This window comes from Aulonocara stuartgranti (genome assembly GCF_965226115.1).
Source record: "Aulonocara stuartgranti genome assembly, chromosome: 3".
Lineage (NCBI taxonomy): Eukaryota > Metazoa > Chordata > Actinopteri > Cichliformes > Cichlidae > Aulonocara > Aulonocara stuartgranti.
The window spans coordinates 55,868,438-55,894,129 of record NC_138941.1 but is presented as its reverse complement, the minus strand read 5'-3'; the positions used below and the strand labels follow the sequence as shown (position 1 = coordinate 55,894,129).

The 25,692-nt window shown below is 43.4% G+C and overlaps 1 protein-coding gene across 1 annotated transcript; it reads left to right on the top strand.

Moving 5' to 3' along the window:
- The first annotated feature begins 555 nt into the window (after positions 1-555).
- LOC309699179 (uncharacterized protein) lies at positions 556-25,692 on the top strand. The gene is made up of 5 exons (XM_082522068.1): positions 556-619; positions 19,482-22,021; positions 22,903-23,020; positions 23,102-23,360; positions 23,480-25,692. Exons 2-4 carry the CDS (start codon positions 19,552-19,554, stop codon positions 23,313-23,315), a joined length of 2,802 nt encoding a protein of 933 aa, XP_082378194.1. The 5' UTR covers positions 556-619; positions 19,482-19,551; the 3' UTR covers positions 23,316-23,360; positions 23,480-25,692.

The following is a 25,692-nucleotide window of genomic DNA, read 5'->3' as shown; positions in this document are numbered from 1 at the left end:
GAGAGATTAAGTAGATTATACATTAGATTATACATTCCATTGTCTTAGATACCCCTGGGTGAGGGAACTTTTTCCCAGTGGTGCACTTGACATTTCACACAGGATATACAGAAACATGAACTATTATTAGTGACCGTTCTTAAAGACCACAAATTAGAAACAGGAAGCAAGCAACCAATTTGTGCACGCAGGCCCAATGATATTCACTGTGAGATGTGAGGGCAGGAAGGCATGCTGTCACTGCTTGCAAGTGAATTATTGTTATTTACTACAGACCAAAACATTTTTGGACTTGGCAAATCCTAAATTGTTTAAATCAAATAAAAAAATTTTAAAAGAAATTTTTTTCAATAAATGAAATTGGACATTGTTCGCGGCTCATCTCAAATATAAGGAACAAAGAAGACATCGGTTCAAGCTGCAGAAAGCAATGTTTTTTTCATTAGGCTGTTTTGCTTCATGGACCAGTCACACTTGGGCTTGTTTAGACAGACTGCAGAAGTAGTGGCGTCTGTGAGAGGAAACGATCCAACTTCCTCTTTCTTGTACAAATGATTTGCCTCTGGGGTTTTTTCTTCTGTAGTGAAGCTGGTGAAAGAAAGAACAATCTTTGGAATAGGTAAGTTTCTTTTATCTTGATTAATGGAAAAACCATTGACCACATATATTATTTGTATATAAAAATAGATGGTCAGATTTTATGCAAATAACATTTGCTTTGTAAAACAATTTAAACTAGACTTTTTATTAGAGAACTGAAGGCACATAAAAATCTACAGTAATTGAATAATTACCTATTTTAAATACTGAATGTCCTTGTAAGATCTACTTTAAGTCTAAAATAGTTATGCTTATATTTTATTACTGAATTACTGCATTTCTGATCATAATTTGTAAGAAATATTGAAAATTACCCTCAAGTCGAGTTAATTTAAGTATAAGCTGCTATGTTGGTTCACTTACACGTCACATGACACAAAGGACAAAAACGACAGATTAAGCAGTGTGCGGGTTTGTACTGTGTTATCTATAGTTTGTGGATATTGTAGTGCATTTTTGTATTTTTCAGAGTTTGGGTATTTACTTTCATGTACTCTACCCGACACATTTTCTGAGAATCCATAGCATGAAATAACTCTAGGCTGAGAAGTGACTCGAAAGTAGATGTTAAGCAGTGTTAAATCAAGCAAGATATTATTTTTAACTTAATCAGTAACTGCTCTAGGCTACCGGTGCCTGGTTGTGTTTAACAATGAGGGCAAAAACCACATTAGTGGTCCTGAATCTCACGTTAACCCGATTCTCCTTTCCAGCACCGCAGCACAGACACAGTGATAGGCAAGTCTTAAATTCATCCCTGGACTCTGCTTATTCTTTAGAAGCATGTCAGTGTGGTTGATGAAATCCTTAAAGTATCCCTTCCCTCATCTATTTACCCGTAATACAAAGAAGAGAAGGTTTACACAACAGATCAGAATCAGAATCAGAATACTTTATTGATCCCTGGGGGAAATTATTTTTTGTTACAGTGCTCCATTATAAACCAACATTAAGACAAGACAGACAATACACTAACTAAGAATAGTACAATATATACATATATATATATATATATATACATACATACATAAGTCACTCATAAATAAATAGCTGAACAAGAAACATGCGTAGTTATAGCAGTAACCAGTGTGTTAAGTGGATGCGTTGTACAGGGAGATGGCCACAGGCAGGAAAGATTTCCTGTGTCGTTCAGTGGTGCTTTTCGGTAATCTCAGTCTCTCACTGAACGAGCTCCTGTGACTGACCAGCATGTCATGGAGTGGGTGGGAGGTGTTATCCAACATTGTCTTTATCTTGGACAGCATCCGCCTCTCCGACACCACCTTGAGGGAGTCCAGCTCCATCCCCACAACATTGCTGGCCTTACGGATTAGTTTATTGAGTCTGTTGGCATCTGCGACCCTCAGCCTGCTCCCCCAGCATGCAACAGCATAGAGGATCGCACTGGCCACAACAGACTCATAGAAAATCCTCAGCATTTTCTGGCAGATGTTGAAGGACCTCAGTCGCCTCAAAAAATAGAGACGACTCTGGCCCTTCCTGTAAAGTGCTGTGGTGTTTTTAGCCCAGTCCAGTTTATTGTCAGTGTATACTTCGAGGTATTTATAGTCCTCCACAATGTCAACACTGACCCCCTGGATTGAAACAGGGGTCAAGTGTTTCCTGGTCTTCCTGAAGTCCACGATCAGTTCCTTGGTCTTTGCCACGTTGAGCTGCAGATGATTCTGCTCACACCACGTGACAAAGGAGTCGACCACAGCCCGGTACTCCGTCTCATCATCCCTGCTGATGCATCCAACCACCGCAGAGTCATCAGAAAACTTCTGAAGATGGCAGGTCTCCGTGCAGTGGCTGAAGTCTGTGGTGTAGAGGGTGAAGAGGAAGGGGGAGAGGACAGTCCCCTGTGGTGCCCCTGCGTTGCTGATCACCTTGCCAGACACACACTGTGGGAGACGTACTTATTGTGGTCTTCCTGTCAGGTAATCAACAATCCAGGACACCAGAGAAGTATCCACCTGCATCACTGCTAACTTATCACCCAGGAGGGTCGGCCTGATGGTGTTGAAAGCACTAGAAAAGTCAAAAAACATGACCCTCACAGTGCTCGCCGGCTGGTCCAGATGGGTGTAGACACGATTGAGCAGGTAGATGATGGCGTCCTTAGTTCCGAGACGAGGCTGATAAGCGAACTGAAGGGGATTCAGATGTGGTCTTACTATGGGTCGCAGCTGGTCCAGGATGAGCCTTTCCAGGGTCTTCTTGATGTGGGAGGTCAGTGCCACGGGCCTGTAATCCTGGGGGCCACTGGGACGTGGCGTCTTTGGTACAGGGATGAGGCATGATGTCTTCCACATCACTGGGACCCTCTGCAGACTCAGACTCAGCACAGTTTATGAAAGACTCCACACAGCTGGGGGGCACAGGTCTTGAGGACGAGGGGACTCACTCCGTCTGGTCCAGCAGACTTGCCTGAGTGAAGTCTCCTCATTTGCATCTCAACCTGGTATTGAGTGAAGGTGATGGGTGGGGGAGGGGTGTCAGGAATCTCACAGGAGGCAACATGTGAAGAGAGAGGCTGGCACAGTGGTGTGGCTCTGGATTCCAGGCTGACTACAGGTGAGGTTGTGGGGGTGGGAGCAGACACTGTGGTGTCGAATCTATTGAAAAACAGATTCAACTCGTTAGCTCTATTCTCACCTCCCTCAGCTCCCCTGCTGTTGGTTGGCCTGAATCCAGTGATGGTCTTCATGCCCCTCCACACCTCTCTCATGCTGTTCTGTTGGAGTTTCCACTCCAGCTTCCTCCTGTAATTGTCCTTAGCCTCTCTGATCTTGTCCTTTAGTAACACCTGGATCTTCCTCACCTCCTCTTTGTTGCCCCCTCTGAAAGCCCTCTTCTTGTTGTTGAGGAGGGCTTTGATGTCCTTAGTCACCCACGGCTTGTTATTTGGGTAACAATGAACAGTCTGAGCTGGAACAATGGAGTCGGTGCAGAAAGTTATGTAGTCTGTGATAGACTCAGTAAGCTCATTGATGTCCTCGGCGTGAGGCTCACAGAGTGTTTCCCAGTCGGTCACCTCGAAACAGCCCTGTAGTTCCGCTATTGCCTCCTCTGACCACCTCCTAACAGTCCTGGTGGTCACAGGTTCTCTCCTCACAATTGGCACATAGCGGGGGATGAGGTGAATCAGGTTATGATCTGACCTACCAAGTGGGGGGAGGGAGGAGGAGTTGTATGCATCCTTGACGTTAGCATACAGTAAGTCTAAAGTTTTCTCTCCCCTGGTGGGACAGTCCACATATTGTTTGAATGTTGGTAGTGTATTGTCCAGAGATACATGGTTGAAGTCACCCGAGATCACAATAAAGGCACTCGGGTGCTGAGTCTGTAGCCGAGCTATGGCAGAGTGGATAGTGTCACATGCAGCTGTGGGGTTAGCAGAGGGAGGAACATAAACAGCCACCAAGATGACGTGAGAGAATTCCCTGGGTAAATAATACGGCCTGAGTCCAACAGCACACAGTTAAATGTCCGGGCAACAAATCTTTTCTTTGATTGTTATGTTGGCAGGGTTACACCACCGGTTGTTAACTAAAACAGCAAGCCCACCTCCTTTCCGCTTACCGCTAGCGATGCTGTCCCTGTCCGCTCAAACAGTGTGGAAGCCTTCCACGGAAGCATTCTTGTCGGGAATGTCCTGGTGCAGCCATGATTCGGTGAAACACATCAGGCTACACTCTCGGTATTCCCTCTGACTCCGTACCAGTGCTGAGAGCTCGTCGATTTTAATTGCCAACGATCGCAATGCAGATGCAGGTAGGATGACTACTGTTATAAGTTATCCATGTAGATACTGGAGTTAAAGGTGTGACGAACTTAAAATGGCTCTATCTGCTTGCCTAGCTCTGCTAATTCACTAATGTGAAGAAGAGAGTTTAGTGATGGGGACTTTTAATGAAAATTGTTTGGTTTATGGTTTTGGTTCTGTATATTAAAGTGAAACTAACTTGGGTATGTCCATCATTATTTAAGAGTATGCCATCACATATGGATATCCATAAATGTAAATCTAACCCTATGCAATGACATGTACATATACTATAATGTAGCATTTATTAATTAAATTAAATTCAATTTTATTTATATAGCACCAAATCACAATAGTCGCCTCAAGGTGCTTTATATTGTACACTAGATCAGCGGTCCCCAACCCCTGGGCCTCGGACCGGTACCGATCCGTGAGTCGTTTGGTACCGGGCCGCGAGAGTTGAGGCTCAGGTGTGAAATGTATGGTTTTCAGGGTTTTTATCGGTTTTCAGCGTTATTTTGTTATCGTTTTTATCGTTAACTCGGTTTTCCTGGGTCTTTTCACGTGTGTTATGAATAAATCTTTTTTTTTCGGTACCGGTACTAGTTTTATTTTGTTGTATTTATCCGCGACACCTTAAAGGCCGGTCCGTGAAAATATTGTCGGGCATAAACCGGTCCGTGGCGCAAAAAAGGTTGGAGACCGCTGCACTAGATCATACAATAATACAGGGGTAGGCAACCTTTCTGATGAGGAGTGCCATTTAAAATTTCCTCAGAAGTCAGTGTGCCATATGATTGCATTAGCAATAAATTTAATAACGCTCTATATTAATGGTTACACACTATATAGAACAACTTTATAGAATTATATTTGTTCGCAAATGTTGGCAGCTATCAGCGAATAGTTATCAGCTATTTTGAAACAAAAAAAGACACTTTTTATCCATAACAAGTACTCCATAACTGCAAATGAACTGTACAACAGAAAATGCAAATGCTATTTATGGTCTCCTCACAACAATGATAAGAAAAATAAACTGGGCCAATATGGCATGTTTGTTAATACACTCTGATCTCTGGTCTCCCACTCATAGACACAAGTGTCCAGCATTCAGACGGCTACCTGAGGACACTCATGTGAGAGAAAATCTACTCACACAGATATGTAGAGCCAAATACTGTCAATAAGGCCTCTGCAATGTTCTGAAGACAGTTAAAGTTGTCAGGTAGTGATGTCCAGCAGGTGAAAATGCAGCTCCATGAACACGCACAGCTGTGGATTCCAGCTGCTTCTTTGTTATATGTATGATTTCTATACATTTTACGTCAGATAAAAACTTTGGTTGTAAGCTTCAGATAATTATTTAATAAAAGCGAGATATTTTAAAAGAGAATAAGAAAGTATTTCTTTGTGCCCCCCTTTCCCTGTTAATGCCCTACCTGGCCCCCGTGGCAACACTTTGCTAGATCCGCCCCTGCACAGTTACCAGCTGTCAGCTACATAAAAAGGATCCTGGTGTTATTTGTCTCTCAGAAACAGTTCATAACTTCCCTTCAACTCATTCATGTCACCTAAAAGGTAAACCTGTTTCTCCATCACCTGTTCAGCTCTGATGATCCAGTAAGGACATCTCCTGGTTTCATCTTCATGTTTCCCTCTCACCAGATAACCAAACCATATCATGACCAGCAGCTTTTGTAGCTGTGGCTCCAGCAAACATCAGCTGATACTAGAAATTAATATTAAATACATTCTAACAACAGCTGATCAAGCTTAAACGTGCTGCTGTTGTCTAGCGCGACATCCGCCGGTTTCCTCTTTCTGGCGCAAAGTGGGCGATAAACAAGCAAGAGAGAAAAGCGATCAGCTGATCATTGATCAGTTTCATGATTGAAGAAGAAACAGGAGAGGGAGGGGGGAGAGAATGAGAGAAGAAGAGGCAGCTGTGCAGCGTAAACACAGAATAACTCCAGCTTTGTGTCTTTTCCATTCTAGCTGAAGTACGGGACAAACTTTCCCTTTTCACCTCAATGCGAAACGCGTAATATTTTCTCTCAATGCGGGGCGATTCCGTTGGCAACTCTACTTATGAATAGGGCTGCACGATTAATCATTAAAAAATCGCGATCTCGATTCATACTTATGTTCGATCTCATTTCCAAATGACGATTTAAAAAAGAAAGAAAAAAAGAAGACGACGACGATTGTACCACATTTTGATCCAGGACGTACTCTGCATGAAAACAAGCGCTCGCTCTTCCTGCTCAACAAATGACAAGGGCGGAGCCTTATACCACGTGATACAGAAGCTGTGCCGTATGATGCTAAAATTAGCAGGGAAAAAACAACGGAGAGCACGTCAGGGATGACGAGAAAGTGACAGGAGAAAATCCGTCCCGGTCAACCACCCAAACATCAATAACGGGAACCTTATACAGCGCTTCCCTATACCCGTCGAACTCCCGCAGGCACAAAGAAATTACGGAGGCTATCACTGATCACCTGACCAAAGATATGGCTCCCATCAACACTGTGCAAAATGAGGGATTTAGGAAAATGATCAACACCCTAGACAAACGCTACACAGTGCCGTCCCGCAACTATTTTTCTATTGTTGCACTACCTGCTCTATACATGCAGCGTCGAGCAACGGTGGAGACGGAATTTCAAGTAGTACAACATTTTGCGGCAACAACAAAACGTGAGACATTTGTTTTTTTTTATGTTTGTTTATTGCTTTTATGTTCAGTCTCAACTGTTACGAAGTTGATGTGCAGTTAATAAGTGCAATAAATATTTATACTGGAAAAGAAAATCGTGAGAGAATCGTGATCTCAATTCTAAGCCAAAAATTCATGATTCTCATTTTATGCAAAATCGTGTAGCCCTACTACAAGGTCATTAAGATAAGATGGGGCCTGATTATGACCTTTACTGTGAGGAGCAGGATTTTGAATTCAATTCTGGATTTAACAGGAAGCCAGTGAAGGGAAGCCAAAACAGGAGAAATATGCTCTCTCTTTCTAATCCCTGTCAGTACTCTTGCTGCAGCATTTTGGATTAACTGGAGGCTTTTCAGGGTTTTTAGGACATCCTGATAATAATGAATTACACTAGTTCAGCCTGGAAGTAATAAATGCATGAACTAGTTTTTCAGCATCACAGGACAGGATTTTTCTAATTTTAGAGATGTTGCACAAATGGAAGAACGCAGTCTTACATATTTGTTTAATATGTGCATTGAAGGACATATCCTGGTCAAAAATGACTCCATGGTTCCTCACAGCGTTACTGGAGGCCAAGGTAAGGCCATCCAGAGTAAGAATCTGTTTAGATACCATATTTCTAAGATTTTCAGGGCCGAGTTGAATAACCAAATAGAATAACCTTAAGAAGCAGAAAGTTAGAGGCCATTCAGGTCTTTATGTCTTCAAGACATTCCCGCAGTTTAAATAATTGGTGTGTGTTATCTGGCTTCATGGAAAGATAGAGTTGGGTGTCATCTGCATAGCAGTGAAAATGTATACCATGTCTTCTAATGATACTGCCTAAGGGAAGCATGTATAATGTAGACAGAATTGGTCCTAGCACTGAACCCAGTGGAACTCCATAATTAACCTCAGTGTGTGAAGAGGACTCTCCATTTACATGAACAAATTGGAGTCTATTAGATAGATATGATGCAAACTACTGCAGTGCAGTACCTATAATAACTACGCTGCACGGTCTAGCAGGACAAGCACAGAGGTGAGTCCACTGTCAGAGGCCATAAGAAGATCATTTGTAACCTTCACTAAAGCTGTTTATGCGCTCTGATGAGCTCTGAAACCTGACTGAAACTCTTCAAATAAGCCATTCCTCTGCAGATGATCTGTTAGCTGTTTGACAACTACTCTTTCAAGGATTTTTGATATGAAAGGAAGGTTGGAGATTGGCCTATAATTAGCTAAGACTGCTGGGTCTAGAGATGGCTTTTTAAGTAAAGCTTAACTACTGCCAGTGTTACCGGCACCAGACCTAGGGGAATCTGGACCGGCAGCAAGCGGCACACAGGCTAGAGAGCACTGCGTAGCCAAATATGAGCAAACTGTGGATTAATAGAGAGGACACCGAAGTTAGCGTCTTGCTCAGGCCGGAGCTCATTTATTTCTGCATATACACAATACAAATCACACTAGACCATGCATTCTTCCCATAAAATAACAGAGTTCATAAACATAAAGTTACAAAAAGCATTCTCTCAAAAGCAAAATAAATACAAACTAATTCAAAATGACTTTACATACTCACAACTTAAACAAAACACTCGCAGCTAAAGCATAACAAAATACCAAAATAACCCATCTCACATTCACACAGCCTTTCCCCACATTCGCGCCATAGCCATATACGCTATTACTTTTGAACATGACGTCCCCTGAACGCAACACAACATGGCGGCAGACGACTGCAAACGTTGTTTCACCAACAAAAAGCTTTCCCCTTAATAAATGTACTCAGTACTGCTTGGCTAACACAAAAACAAACACTACAACACATTTTCGGAAGTCGCAGGTTGCCACTGTCATAGCATATACTTATAGTGCTACGTAGCATTATAGCATTATGCCGATGATACACTAATACTCATTACAACAAAATATCACAAAACAACATCATCACTATCATCTCAAAATATAGCCGAACAGTTGTTACTCAACTTACATGACATTTATATGGAAGCCCGTTTCCGCCACTAAAAAAAAAAAAAAAGGATCCATAACTCAAAATTTCGAGTTATTTTCTCAAAATTTCGAGTTATTATCTCGAAATTTCGACATATTAACTCAAAATTTTGAGAAAAGCAACTCGAAATTTCGAGTTAGCGCTGCCAATCAGTAATCTACGTGAATGACGTCATTTCCATGTTACCCGGAAGCTGAAGCCCTCAGCTACAAATGCTACAGCTAAGCTACCGGTATTACATCCAGTCGTGAATGCACAGATTGCTGAGTGTTTTCAGCCTGGCTTCACAAATGATGAAATCCCTGTGTTATTAGCTGAATCACATGGTGTTACTATCAGCAAACATACTTTAATTTGTTGGGATCCGTTTTTGAGTGCGCGGTCCTGCGCCATATGCTTCCGGGTAACAAGAAAGCGACCTCATTCACGTATATTTTTGATTGGCAGAGCTAACTCGAAATTTTGAGAAAAGTAACTCAAAATTTCGAGTTATATTTCTCGAAATTTCGAGATAATAACTCGAAATTTTGAGATAATAACTCGAAATTTCGAGATAATAACTCGAAATTTCGAGAAAATAACTCGAAATTTCGAGTTATGGATACTAGCTTTTTTTTTTTTTTGTGGCGGAAACGGGCTTCCATACATTTAGAACCAGTTCGGTAACATAAAAGTTTGTTTGTCAGTACCTGTGGATTAATAGAGAGGACACCGAAGTTAGCGTCTTGCTCAGGCTGGAGCTCATTTATTTCTGAGCTGCGCATGTGCAGAGCCTATAGCTAGAGTCTCATTGGCTGCCTGTTCATTTTAGAGTATATTTTTAAAATTTTAATGTTTGTTTTTAAATGTTTAAATGGTCTTGCTCCACCTTATCTCTCTGAGCTTCTTCGTGCTTATTCATCTCTTAGGTCTCTCAGGTCGGCTGACAAGCTGCTCCTGGAGATACTCAGGTTGAAGAGGAAGCTCAGGGGGAACAGGGCCTTCTCTATGGTTGCTCCAAACTTCTGGAACAATTTGCTTCAGCACACAAGAGAGGCTCCATCATTGTCCATCTCAAAGCCCGTCTTAAAACTCATTTTTACTCCCTGGCTTATGACACAGTCTGACCCGGACTTTTTATATGGTCTTAGTCTAATTAAATTGGCTTTTTTTTTTTTACATATACTATTTCACTATTGTTATTTGTTGTGTCATGTGTACAGCACTTTGTTTTCAGCTGAGAGTTGTTTTGAAAGTGCTGCATAAATAAATTGCTTGCTTGCTTGTTATCCTTATGTTATAGTGGCGTATTTGTATTGTTGTTGATATTAAAGTTAAGTTTGGGTTCCAGGCTTTGGTTCTTATAGTTATCATGTTGCTATGCTCAGTGTTTGTATTGTCTGGCCTTAGTCTTGTTATCTAGGTGTCGGTTATCATATGTATATATTATATCAAAAACGATGTGCCGGGTATCCGCTGCTCTTGCTGTGCTCTAGTAATCGTTGACCTCCCAGTCTGCTATCGAGCTGGTGGGTAACAGACATCTCCGAAAACACCAGAGCACGTTTGGAGATATGTGATATCTTGATAAATTGAGCAGATATTTGAAGCTTACACAGCTAGATTCTCACCTGAAAATAACTTAAAGGTTTATTTGTGAACCAGAAAGAGTAATATTTAAAAGATTTTAGCTGCCTTCCACCAGCATTGCCGCATTTGAGTTTTGGACAACATGCATTCTGGGACGACTGGGATACACACAAGTCACCACCTATGCATGCTCAGTAAAACAGGTGGCGCACGAACACATCCGGGAATTTTTCGCGTTCTCGGCTTGATGCTTACTTTGAATTGGAACAGTACTTGGTCTCGAACTGATGAAGTATCATGAGTATACGAGAACGCAACTATGCTTTTTGAGACAGGGCCCTCGATCTCTGTTTCTGTGTTTCTCATACTCCCTGTTTTGAGATCCTCTATGAAATACATACATGCACACACACCTCTAACTGACCCATCTATCCATCCATACATCCATCCATCCATCTTCTTCCACTTTATCCGGGGCCAGGTCGCAGGGGCAGCAGCCTTAGCAGAGAAGCCCTAACCTCCCTCTCCCAAGCCACCTCCTCTAGCTTGTCCGGGGAAACACCAAGGCGTTCCCTGGCCAGCTGAGAGACATAACCTCTCCAGTGTGTCCTGGGTCTGCCCCGGGGCCTCCTCCCGGTGGGACATGTCCGGAACACTTCGCCCAGGAGGCATGCTTGTCAGATGCCTGAACCAGTTCATCTGACTCCTTTTGATGTGGAGGAGCAGTGGCTCTCCTCCGAGCCCCTCCCGGATGGCTGAACATCTCACCCTATCTCTAAGGGAGAAGCCGGCCACCCTTCGGAGGAAACTCATTTCCGCCGCTTGTATCCATGATCTCATTCTTTCGGTCAATACCCACAGCTCGTGGCCATAGGTGAGGGTAGGGACGTAGGGATCTACATACCTACGTAGATCCTGTAAAAGCGAAGCCCCTGAGTGCTTCACTTTTATGCCCAGCTCTCTCTTCACCACGACGCATCACTGCGGCCGCAGCACCAATCCGTCTGTCAATCTCTGGCTCCCTTCTCTCATGATTCGTGAACAAGACCCCAAGATACTAGAACTCCTCCACTTGGGGAAGAACCTTGTCCCCGACCCGGAGTGGGCACTCCACCCTGAGAACCATGGCCTCAGATATGGAGGTGCTGATTCTCATTCCCGTTTCTTCACACTTGGCTGCGAACCCTTCCGGTGCGAGCCAAGCCAGAGGCCATCACCTGATGAAGCCAACAGAACTACATCATCCGTGAAAAGCAGAGATGAGATTCTGAGGCCCCCCAAGTGAAAGCCCTCCGCCACTTGGCTGCACCTAGAAATCCTGTCCATAAAAATTATGAACAGAGTCAGTGACTAAGGGCAGCCCTGGCGGAGCCCATCACCCACTAGGAACGAGTCTGACTTATTTCCGGCAATGCAAACCAAGCTCTTGCAACGGTTGTATAGGGATCGAAACCCCCATGCACCCTTAAGTATCCTTGAGAGGATAAAGAGCTGGTCCAGTGTTGCGCGACCAGGATGAAAACCGCATTGTTCCTCCTGTATCTGAGGTTCAACTAGCAGATGAACTCTCCTTTCCAGCAACCTGGCATAGACTTTTCCAGGGAGGCTGAGGAGTGTGATCCCCCGTGTAGTTGGAACACACCCTCCGGTCCCCTATCTTAAAAATGGGGACAACCACCCCGGTCTGCCAGTCCAAGGGTACTGCCCCTGATCTCCACGCAACATTGTAGAGGCTTGTCAGCCAGGACAGCCCTACAATGTCCAGAGCCTTTAGGAACTTGGAGCGGACCTCATCCACACCAGGGGCTTTGCCACAAAGGAGTTGTTTGACTGCCTCAGTGACCTCACCCCTGAAAATTGGCGGGTCATCCCCCTCATCCCCAGACTCTGCTTCCTCCTCTTAAGATGTGTCAGTGGGATTAAGGAGGTCCTCAAAGTATTCCTTCCACCGCCTGACAGTTTTCTCAGTCGAAGTAAGCAGCGCTCCACCAGCACTATACACAGTGGAGGTAGAGCACCGCTTTCCCCTCCTGAGATGCCTAAATTGCCAGAATCTCTTCGAGGCAGTCCGAAAGTCTTTTTCCATGGCCTCTCCGAACTCCTCCCACACCCGAGTTTTTGCTTCAGCCACTGCCCGAGCTGCATTCCGCTTGGCCCTGTCGGTACCTGTCAGCTGCCTCCGAAGTCCCACAGGCTAACCAAGCTCGATAGGACTCCTTCTTCAGCTTGGTGGATTCCCTTCATCTCTGGTGTCCACCATTTGGTTCGGGGATTACCACCACGACAGGCACCAACCACCTTGCGGCCGCAGCTCAATGGAGCAGCTTCGGCAATTTCAGATGCTGAACATGGTCCATTCGGACTCAATGTCTGTTCAATGCTGTTGAAGTTTTGCTGGAGGTGTGTGTTGCAGATCTCACAGACTGGGGCCTCTGCTAGGCGTTCCCAGCACACCCTCACTACACGTTTAAGTGCACCGGGTCTTTCCAGTGTCTTCCCCACCACCTGGTCCAACTCACCAACAGGTGGTGATCAGTTGACAAGCTCAGCCCCTCTCTTTACCCGAGTGTCCAGAACATATGGTCACAGGTCTGGTGATACGATTACAAAATCGACCTGCGGCCTAGAGCGTCCTGGTGCCACGTGCACTTATGGACACTCTTATGTTTGAACAAGGTGTTTGTTATGGCCAGAATGTGATTTGCACAGAAGTCCAATAACAAAACACCGCTCGGGTCAGATCAGGGAGGCCATTCCTCCCAGTCACACCCCTACAGGTCTCGCTGTCGTTACCCACGTGAGCATTGAAGTCTCCCAGTAGGACAACAGAGTCTCCAGGTGGAGCACCTTCCAGCACCCCACCCAGGGACTCTAAGAAGGCTGGGTACTCTGAACTGCCACTCTGCGCATAAGCACAGATGACAGTCAGGACCTGATCCCCAACCCTAAGGCGCAGGGAACAAACCCTCCGGTCAACCAGGAAGAACCCCAACGTACAGGCAGTAAGCTAAGGGGATATTAGAATACCCACCCCAGAATCCCGCCTCTCACCAGGGGCAACTCCAGACAGAGACAGGAGACTGATTCCAGAGCCCAAGCCAGGCGTAGAGGTGAGTCCGACTATATCTAGCCGGTACCTCTCAACCTCACGCACTAACTCAGGCTCCTTCCCCACCAGAGAGGTGACATTCTATGTCCCAATGGCCAGTCTTGGTAGCCAGGGATCCGCCGCCCGGCACACAATGCACCAGACCCTTACGGCACCTCCTGCTGGTGGTGGGCCTGAGGGAGGATGGGCCCATGTCCCCTTTTTGGGCTGTGCCCGGCCGGGCCCCATGGACTAAGGCTCGGCCACCAGACCCTCGCCCTCGGGCACCCTCCCCAGGCTTGGTTCCAGGGCGGGGCCCTGGTAACCCTATCCCGGGCAGGGTAAACTGTCCCTCGATGTTTTCCTCATAAGGGTCTTCTGAATCGCTCTTTGTCTGGTCCCTCACTCAGGACCAATTTGCCATGGGGGACCCTACCAGGGGGCAAAAACCCCCGGACAACATCGCACCTGGGATCCCTGGGATCCCAGGTAGTGATTCGTAGAGGGGCGAACTGGCCCTCCTCTCTAATTGATTTGAGAAGACATGTATTATTATTGGGAGATATCATATCAAAATACTGCCCAACTCCTGATATATTTCACCTTTTTGGTGGCTCCATTATGTTCTCCTTGCAAGCTTGTGATGATCTGGAAAATCACATCAGATACAGTTCACGCATAAATCAAATCCCTGCATCTTTTCAGCAACTCCAGTCACACAATGAGACAGTGATGTCGTTTCAGAGAAATGAGGCCTCGTTTCTCTTTGGTTGTGAAGAACGATACAGGTATCCACTGGGCTTCATTCAGATATGCCTCCATTGCTCGACACAGGCCTGGGGGCTTCCAGTGTCAGACGTAACATCATTACTTACTACTGACCAATGTTTTTTGTGTTTTGAGAGGAGTTTAGCAATAACGTTTTAGAACTCATCTTTGTGATGCGTTTGGGTCTGAAACCTGCTCACAGAACTAGCAAAGTGTACCCAATGAAGTGGCCAGTGTATTTTTCTTGACAAGGCAGTAAAGTTTCACTTCCAGTCCAGTTTGATCATGAGTCAAAATGATATAACATATATTCACTTTTGTCAGACACTACCAGCAGACTGAGCCTAAACTGTGTCTGGTGAAGCTTATGAAACAAGGAAAAACATGGAAGAGGTGTCAAGGAGTGCAGATTTCAGTACAGACTCTCAGTACAGAGAGCAGACTTGAACGCAGATCTCCTTTGCGATGAATTTATTTACAGTGCAAAAAAAACAACAGTTCAGTGCATAATCTTTAGGTAGTGGTATCCAAAAGGGCATCAGAAACAATACATGATCTCAACAGTACTAACAGTACTAACAGTACTGGCTGGTTTCACCTGAGACACATGAAACGTATATTTCGAGGGAGGGTCAAATGCACAGTCACAGGATTGAGGACCTCTTGCACAGGAAAAGGACCGATGAATCTAGGAGCCAGCTTCTTAGACTCCGTCCTCAGTGGTATGTGTTTAGAGGAGAGCCATACCTGTTGGCCAACTTCGTAAACAGGAGTCAGAACACGATGATGGCCCGGCAGTCTCTTGTTCTACTTTGCTGTCCTAAACAATGTTGTCCTAGTAGCCCGCCATGCTTGCCGGCAATGACGCGTGTGATGTTGCACTGATGGGACTGCAAACTCACCCTCTGTGATGGAAAGGAGTGGGGCTTGTTATCCCATCGATGCCTCAAAGGGAGACTCCCCTGTGGCCGTCGAGGTGCTAGCGTTGTGGGCATACTCCACCCAGGCCAAATGCTCACTCTAGGAGAACTGGTTGGAAGAGGCAACGCACCGCAACATGGCTTCCAGGTACTGGTTAGCCCTTTCAGGTTGGCCGTTAGACTGTGGGTGAAAACCACTATGATGGTGAGTATGGTGGTATTACCTGCTGACGGCGGCAGTCCAGTGACAATATCCACGGCAATGTGCAACCATGAGCCATGGGAGTGGTCGCAGGTGGCCCAACAGCTGGGAGCTTGGTGCCTTGTTTTGAGCACAAATTGGCCAAGGCCGTCGCATATTCCCGGATGTCCTTGGCAAGGGAAGGCCACCAATATAGACGTTGGAGGAATCTAAGTGTGAGATTCCGATCCAGATGGCAGGAGAACTTTGCCGTATGTGCCTAGTGGATCACCTTGCCCCGAACAACCACAGGGACGTACTGCCTGCCCTGACCCAGGGTCTGGATCCTGCTGCAGGGCATTTATGACTAGCCTCTCGATCTCCCAGGTGACTGTCCCGATGATACAGGAAGCAGGAAGAATGGGTTTGTCCTTTTCCTCTGCATCCTCCACCAGTGAGAATTGACGTGAGAGGACGTCGGGTTCAGTGTTGCGTGAGCCTGGCCTGTAAGTAATCACAAGGCTGAAACAGGTAAAAAATAAGGCCCACCTGACTTGTCTGGCATTGAGGCGTTTAGCCGCTTGAAGATAGGCAAGGTTCTTGTAATCCGTCCAAACAAGAACTGGGTGCTCGCTCCCCTCCAACCAGTGATGCCAGTCCTCTAAAATTAAGTTTGATGGCAAGCAGCTCTCGATCCCCCACATCACAGTTCCACTCGGCCTGAGACAGACAATGTGAGAAGAAGGCACATGGATGCAATTTACCTTCAAATCGCTGCGAGAGGACCGCCCCCACACCAGAGTCCGAGGCATCCACCTCCACTGCGAATGCTTGATTAAGGTCTGCCTGAAATAGAACAGGTGCAGAGGAAAACAGGCGTTTCAGAAGGTCAAAGGCCTGCTGCGCTGCTGATGACCACAGGAACTGCTGTTTGGGAGAGGTGAGATGAAGTCCCGAAGGACTTAATCCTCATGGCAGGATTCTTCTCAACAAAGAAGAATCCTGTCCTGAGGGGTGACGTGGACAGCCGAATAATGCTCGATGCAAGGGAATCTGTGATGTAACGCTCTATGGCCTTGCGCTCAGGCTTAGAAACACTGTACAAACGGCTGGTGGGCAGAGATGCGCCAGGGAGTAGATCAATACCGCAGTCATGGGACAGTGGGGTGGGAGTGACTGTGCTCGACTCTTACTAAACACTAATCCAATTGCCAACTCACGTGTTATCCTTTCATTGAGGCCGTTCAGGAAAGCTCCTCTAAGCACCTTCTCTTTCCAGCCCGTCTCCTCTACCAGGGTCCAGAACTCCATGGAGAAATCAGCCGTACTCCTTCTGCCCATCGTATGTTCTCTCTGAGAACATACGATGGGCAGCCATCTCCGGGCTGGAGCACTTGTCAAAAACACACCTAAACTTATAATCTGGGTAGGAAGCATTAGGATTGGTGCTTAAAACAGCTTGAGCCCACTTCAAAGCCCTACCCATCAATAACTGAACAATGAGAGCGATCTTGGCACAGTCGGTAGCTATTATTATTCAGCTATTATTATAAATAATAGGGAAGCAACTACCTATTGTAGCTAGATGTGGGTGAACTGTGGGACTTTGTGGGCAGGACAAACCTATACTTATCCCACTTGGGGGTGTCCACAAGTGCTCAACACCAGGTTTGACCTTTGGGGTTCCTATATGGGTTTTTCATAGAAAACAGTGATTTGCTGGGACAAGACAACTCAGTTGCCCATCTGTAGTTCAGCTGCCTGCCTTTCCTTTAAACTTCATTCTGTGTTATCTATCTTGTTAACCACAAGGTGTGTCCTAGGATGCTAAAGGCGTGTGCTGCTGAACTTGGGGAGCCGCTACAACGAGTCTTCAACCTCAGTCTGTGACTGGGGAGAGTGCCCACCCTATGGAAGACGTCCTGCATCGTCCCGGTCCCCAAAAAGAACCGGCCCAATGAGCTGAATGACTTCCGACCGGTGGCACTGACGTCACATCTTATGAAGACTCTAGAGCGGCTCTTCCTCAGCCTCCTCCGACCACAGGTACAACATGCCCAGGACCCACTACAGTTTGCATACAAGGCGGGTGTCGGAGTGGAGGATGCCATCCTGTACCTCCTACACAGAGCCCACTCACACCTGGATGGGGGAAAAGGCACGGTCAGGATCCTGTTTCTTGACTTTTCCAGTGCCTTTAATACCATCCGGCCCTGTATGCTTCAAGAAAAACTGAACAGGATGGAGGTGGACCCCTGCCTGGTGGCTTGGATCTCCGACTACCTCACCGACAGACCACAGTACGTCAGGCTGAAGGACATCACGTCTGACACAGTGGTCAGCAGCACAGGAGCACCACAGGGAACTGTGCTGTCCCCTCTTCTCTTCACCCTGTACACCTCTGACTTCTGCTACAACTCTGAATTATGCCATATTCAGAAGTTTGCAGACGACACAGCCATCATGGGGTGTATCTGGGATGATCAGGAAGAGGAGTACAGAAGTCTGGTGAGGAACTTTGTCGCATGGAGTCACACAAACCACCTGCAACTCAACACCTCAAAGACTAAGGAACTGGTTGTGGACTTCGGGAGGTCCAGAGAAGGTCCACTACCGGTTCAGATAGAGGGGGAGGAGGTGGAGGTGGTCAACAAGTACAAGTACCTCAGGCTGTGGGTGGACAATAAACTGGACTGGTCATGCAACACAGAGCACCTGTATAAAAAAGCCCAAAGCCGACTGTACTTCCTCAGGAGGCTGAGATCTTTTAACATCTGCAGGAAGCTCCTGAGGATGTTTTACCAGTCGGTGGTTGCTGGAGTACTTTTCTATGCTGTGGTGTGCTGGGGGAGCAGCACAGCAAAGAAGGACTCATCCAGGCTGGAGAAACTGATCAGGAGGGCTAGCTCTGTGGTCGGCATGAAGCTGGACACTCTGGTGACAGTGGCAGAGAAAAGGACATTAAAGAAACTGATGGACATTATGAACAATGCTGGGCATCCTCTGCACACGGCCATTAACAACCAGAAGAGTCTGTTCAGTGACAGGTTGCTTCTCCCAAAGACAAGAACTAACAGACTTAAAAACTCCTTTGTCCCACACGCCATCAGACTGTTTAACTCCTCTCTGGAGGGGAGAGGGAGGGGAAACAGGAGGACAAAGGAGGGGGGAACAACTAAGCTGTAGTGCCTCTTCACCTCACTGTGCAATACCTTTTGTGCAATACTTTTGTAAATAGTCAACGGTGCAATAGACTCAATACTTGAAATGTGCAATTCACTTGTATTTTTATTTTTATTCCTATTTATTCTATTTATCCCCTTCGTATATTTTATTTATATTGTCTCTGTATTTATATATATGTGTGTGTGTATATATATATATATATATATATATATATATATATATATATATATATATATATATATATATATATATATATATATAATATTCTGTAACTCTGTAACTTCTGTCGGTGCTGTGCTTTTTTGGAAATCGAATTTCCCAGAGGAACCCACCCGAGGGATTAATAAAGTTCTGTCTAATCTATTCTATCTAATCTAATCTAATCTAATCTAATCTAAGTAAAACTGTGCAGGACAAAATATATGGAGAATCTTAAGTGATATGCATGTCTCTTTGAAATATGTAAAGAGTGGGCTCTGGCCTGCAGGTCCCAATTTTGATATATGTACTGGATTGAGCCACTGACCCATGGATAGGTAGATAAACTCTCAGACTATCACCAGTTTTCACCACTGACTGCACCAGATGTCACATTATTTCATGCCAAGTTGTGGACACTGTGATGTGATCAAAACCTACCTTATATTTTCTTTCTTCTCTGGTCTGCTTCAGGTGTATTGACCAACAGTATGCTCCCACCTCCATCTCCCTAAAGAAAGTGAAAACCACCACTGAGATCAACATGCTAGCTACAGAAAGAGTCCTTCTGCTGCTTATCTCACTTTTGTCTTTTTTGTTTCATTGTGAACATTCACTTGCTTTTTCTCTAAAAGACTGCACAATCCTGTATTCTGAAAATTCAAAGAATATATCAGTTACATGTGCAAAGCGTCACCTCACTGCTATTCCAGATGACATTCCTGGTAATGCAGTATCGCTCAATCTCAGCTTAAATGGCATTTCAAATATTTCCAAGGTGGATTTAAGAGGTTTATCTAAGCTTGAAGCTCTATATGTTAAAAATAATTGGATTTTACAAATTGATGATGGAACTTTTGCAGACTTGGTAGAGTTAAAAGTTCTCGACTTGGGTGAAAATTTACTCACAGCACTGACAAAAAACATGTTTCAGGGTCTTTCCAAATTAGAGACACTGTCTCTGGACAACAACATTATCTCATTTATCTCCCCTGTGGTCTTTCAGCCCCTGGTCATCTTACGTTTAGTAGATTTGAGCAATAATTACCTGCATCAAATTTCAGATATTGATTATATTGTTAAACTTCCAACTTTACAACATTTGATTATTACTCACAACAACTTTACTTTGTTTCAGTCCGATGACCTCCATGTAAATACCTCAAACCTACTCACTCTAAGTTTGGATTCAGTGAAAAAGTTCAGCATTACAAGAGACATTTTTCCTCATCTGCAGTCTCTGGACTTGCGAGGCTGGTCCAAGGACATCGAGTGGGAAGTGTCAAACAAGACCTTTTTGAGGAGCCTAACGAGACTGCACATGAGTGAAACTTCTCTTAGCTTTGATGTGTACAGAGCGATTCTGCAGACTGCTTACTCTCTTCAAGAGTTTCAGATGGATAACATACAAAAGTGGATAGATGATGGTCTCATTGATGTTGCCTGCCAAATTCCTTCTCTAAGAACAGTTGATGTGAGAAATAGTGAAATTCACACCATAAAAGAGCACATGCTGCAGTCTTGCTCTAACCTTATTGAGCTCAACTTATCATTTAACAATATAAAAAGCATGGCTGATAATGCACTCCAGTCAATGACACAGCTCAGAAGCCTGATATTACAAAATAATGAACTGTCCGAACTGCCAGTGGCCGTCCAAGGACTCACCACATTGGAAGTCTATGACCTTAGTTCCAATGACATCAGTGAACTTTACTGTCCTTACTTCTGGAATTTAACAAGCCTAACAATACTCGAGCTGAGCCACAATCAAATATCCTATATCTTTGACTGTGTTTTTCAAAATTTAAACAATTTGAAAATCCTAAATCTTGAAAACAACAAGATTATGTCATTTATAGATACATTCAAAGATAAATTACAGACATTGGAGTTTTTAAATTTGAGAAATATTGATATCATGAATTTCATTCATGGAGATTTTCATAGTCTGTCTTCCCTTCAATACTTGTGTATAGACTTAGACAAGTGTGACAGTGTTGATGAAGGAGGGTTCGAAGGACTTGATAACCTCCAGATTCTTTATCTGTTAGGTGATAATTATTTTTATGACCATTTCAGTGGACTGTCAAACTTAAGCACTCTGATCTTAAATGTTGTTCAAAGCCAGTCACATAACAGCTCTGAACAAAGGGATAGGCCTTTCTCAAATTTACAAAGATTGAAGAAGCTTCATATCAAGGTTCATAGAGGATATTACGATATTTCAAAAGATGTTCTCAGTGGTTTGACTTCTTTAGAGTACTTAATAACAGAGGCATATTTCATGGGATCTTTGTACCCAGACACATTTAAATACACACCGCAACTGAAACATCTGAGGATATCTTACAGCGAGCTTTCAGTTTTAACATCTGACGTGTTCTTGCCAATTCCAAACCTGATAATACTCGACCTCTCCAACAATAAACTCAGGTCTTTGGATTTTCTAACAGAGGCCAAACTGTCGGCACTCAGGTGGCTAAACGTCAGTGACAATGAATTGTTTGTAATCAGTGAAACAGTTATCCAATCCCTTCCAGGCTTGACATATCTGGATCTATCTGCTAACCTTTTAACATGTGAATGTTCTAATTACGGTCTTATCCAGTGGATTCAAGGCAGCAAACAGACACAGGTTGTTAATGCACATCAGTACACTTGTGCGTTTCCTGTCAGCCAACGGGGAAAAAAATTCCTTGACTTTGGTTTTGACTCCTGTCGGATAGATGCTGCATTGCTCTGCTTCCTCTTTAGCTCTAGTCTAGTTATGCTTACTCTCCTTGCATCCTTCATCTATCACTTCCTGAGGTCACACCTCACCTATGCCTATTACCTCTTCCTGGCCTTTCTCTATGATAATAAGAGGAGGAAGAAAGGTATTCCTCACAGCTACGATGCCTTTGTCTCCTACAATGTTCATGATGAAGCTTGGGTCTGTGGAGAGTTGCTTCCAGAGCTGGAGGGTCAACAGGGCTGGAAACTCTGTCTGCACCACAGAGACTTTGAACCAGGTATATATGATTATCATTAGCCTCTTTTTTTTCTATTTTTCTATTTTTAGATCTATATTTAATGAAGCTACCACACAAACTGCCTCAGCTTTCCTTAAACTTGTACTGACAAAGATCAGGGTTTACACGACTGTTTTTTGTTTTGTTTTGTTCAAAATTTTAATACAATATCTTTACACAAATATAAATGGCTGATATGAAGTCAAACAAGAATACCAATCCCACGTGACCCACAAAACGAAGTTTGAGTGCTAGATCTAGATATTTTAAGACTGACTATCTGGACAAGAGCTACAAATTGATCTTTAAACCTCTAAAAGTAGACTTTAGATGTGCTGCTCAACTTTCAAAGCATCCTACATGTAGGAAAATGAAAGATTTACTCTGGAAAATATACAGTTAAGATTGGTCCAGTTTTTTCCTGAAATCATGAAATTGGGTTTCACATAAAAGAATATAGACGTACAAAAACATCTGAATTCCAGAAAATATTGAATTCCAGAAAATATTAAAATTAAAGTCTGAGTCAGCACCAGTTATTACCCCAGAAGCTTATTGAATTGTGCTTTGCTTGTCCATTACACAAAAAGTCCCACCAAAGGCTGTGACTGAAATTTAGACACTACTGTAGATCCTGCTCTTCTCAAAAGTGAGAATACCTTTGAAATGTTTTAACTCATAGAAAAGGCTACATTTTATGTTGTCTAAGGAGCTTGGAAACAATAGACTACAATGACCTGGATGACTGAGAACCTTCACAGACATACATTTTATGTTATTCACCAGTGCTGTTTTAAGTAGTAAATGTTAAAACTAGAAAAATGCTGACATGTTTGATGTGTGAGATTTTTGTTTAACGTCTCAGATTTCTGTTTTTACAGGTAAGCCCATTGTAGAAAACATTACAGATGCCATCTATAGGAGCAGAAAGACTATCTGTGTGATCAGCCCAAATTACCTGCAGAGTGAGTGGTGCTCCAAAGAAATCCAGATGGCCAGGTATGGTTACCAACTCTTTGTCCTTACATGTAATGACATCGCCAGCTTCTACACTGATTAATCTGTGTGTGATCTCTTTAGCTACCGTCTGTTCGATGAGCACAAGGATGTGCTGATCATGGTGTTTCTGGAGGACATACCAGCCAACCAGCTGTCTCCGTACTACCAAATAAGGAGTCTGGTGAAGAGGAGCTCTTACTTGAGCTGGCCACAGGCTGGTCAACACACTGGAATCTTCTGGCAGAAAATACGACAAGCTCTCGAGAGAGAAGAAAACCCCACTGAGCACACGTGACTCCGCACTGGACAGCCCATAGTCATCCACTGAAGTTTACCTGAGGTGGAAAAATCATTGTTTGTTTGTATAAAGCAGATATAATTATTGCAAATGAGAATAAATCAGGGTATGCTTTACAGTGAGACTGACAAGTTGCTCTTCTTATCCTTTTGTATTCGAAGGAGCTTGGGAAAGAAAGCGTCTGGACTTCAAGTTGCTTGAAGATGTTTCACCTCTCATCTGAGAAGCTTCTTAAGTTCTAGGGTCAAATGGTGGAGAGTCACAGATTTAAGCCCTGTGGGAGTGTCCCTCCGAGAGGGACAATGGACCCTCTAATGATCCTCTACCTAATCACACAAGCCAAGGTGTGAAAATGGGTGTAGGTCACAATCAGCCAAGGTTTTGGGTGAGCTCATTGTGAAACCTAGCCCCACCCTATCATGTGATTTCCTGAGGTCAGATGGCCCAGGATATCCTTTGGTATCCATGTCAGATTCACCCCCTTACATTCAAAATACCAAAATGAAGATTGCAGACATGCTCAACTTGAGGCTGTGGTGGCTCCATCCATCTTTCATATACAGTTTATGTAAAAAACAAGCATAGTTGTGTTTAGAGGTGCAAATATAAATATAAAAATGTGGTTAGGGTTGTACATATTTTTTATATTGTTATATTTAACTACTAATCAATAAGTCCTAATAATAGAACATATCAATCGACTGTCATTTTTAAACCATACATGGAATATTATGGCCTTTGTGACAGTTGGAGTTTAAACCACCCTGATGATCAAGAATTCACTTACTTTTCCAAGTCCATCATTCATCATCGAGAATATATTTTTCCCCCAGCTAGTAATTCCCGTCATCCAAATACATCAGAAACACAATTCCACTCAAGGGCACTAAGCGATCATAAACCTGTCTCTTTGAAACTCAATAAAAAATGGCAACAAAAATCGACCACCTGATGGTGCTTGAACACATCTTTGCTAAAAAAGTAGGACTTAATAATATTTTAAAGAGAATGGACATCCTTTTTGGATATAAATGATTCTCCCAACATTTATTAACTTTATTATAGGAAACTGGCATAGCTGTTTTAAGGGGCAGGATTATCTCATACTCATCCTATAAAAAGGACAAAGACACAATTTGGAAGAAAAAATTAAAATGTTGAAAAGAAATTGGACAACCAACCCTTCTGAAAAGCTAGTGTGTGATTTAAGAAAACACAGACTTGATTTAAATGTTTTGTTAAATGCAAAATCACAGTTTCTTATACAGCGGTTGACACATGAGAAATCTAAATACAATAATAAATAAATCAGATAAATATCTAGTAAAGCTATTTAGTCAAAATAAAGACAAAAAACATGTAGTTATCAAAGACTCAGCAGGGAAACCTTTTCATTATCTTCCAGATATAAATAATGTTGTTAGGACGTTTTACATGCATCTATACACTTCTGACCATGACCCAAATATGGAAGACATTCACAAATTTCTGAGTGCTATAGATCTGTCTATTTTAACACAAGATCAAGGTACGATGTTGGATAAACTATAGCTCTAGAAGAACTATTCTTAATCAAATACTCTGTAACAAGGCATCTAGCCCAGATGGCGTCCCTGCTGAGTTCTACGAACATTTCTGGCCAACCCTGTCCTCGCTATTCATAAGAATGGTTGAAGAATTTATGATTATGTCTAGAAGTCCTCCAACCATGAATACTGCAATAATTAACCTTTTGTTAAAACCAGAGAAAAATCCCAATCAGCCAAATTAGGCCACTTTCTCTGGTAAATACAGACATTAAAATTATAAGCATGTTCTTGCATCCCATTTAGAAAAAGTAATTCCAGCCCTTATCCATCCTTACCTGACAGGTTTTATTAAAGGCAGACATCCCACTATAAATATTTGTAAACTATTCAACTCCATGCAGCTTTCAGAGTATCAGAAAACTATAATCTTATCAGTCGATGCAGAAAAAGTATTTGACAAAGTCTGCTGGAAATTTCTGTTTGAGTGACTAGGAGTTATAGTTATTTCCCATATTCTTGTTATAATTGTGTTATTGCTATCATTGTCATTATTATGATTACTGGTGATGAGTATTATTCTGATTATTGTAATAATTCTTTCCTCAATTGCATTAATCCTGGACTGAATAGAAATTAATGTACTCATACTCGTATTTTTCTGTAAGTTCCCTAATCTGTTCTCCTCTACTCTGTATGTTGTATATTTCGTGATAATAAGAAAATAGGGAAAAAAGAAACGTTTAAAATTTTAATTGTTAGGAATTAAAATTATACTTCTATTTCAAATGCTAAATGTATTGTTCTTTTTTCTCAGTTTACATTGTTTGTATTTACACGTATGATTA

Bases quoted from the DNA above. Each gene is read 5' to 3' on its own strand.
- LOC309699179 (XM_082522068.1), top strand. From the start codon at position 19,552: ATGCTAGCTACAGAAAGAGTCCTTCTGCTGCTTATCTCACTTTTGTCT. The intron at 22,022-22,902 runs GTATATATGATT...CTGTTTTTACAG, and splicing joins CCACAGAGACTTTGAACCAG to GTAAGCCCATTGTAGAAAAC. The intron at 23,021-23,101 runs GTATGGTTACCA...TGATCTCTTTAG, and splicing joins AAAGAAATCCAGATGGCCAG to CTACCGTCTGTTCGATGAGC.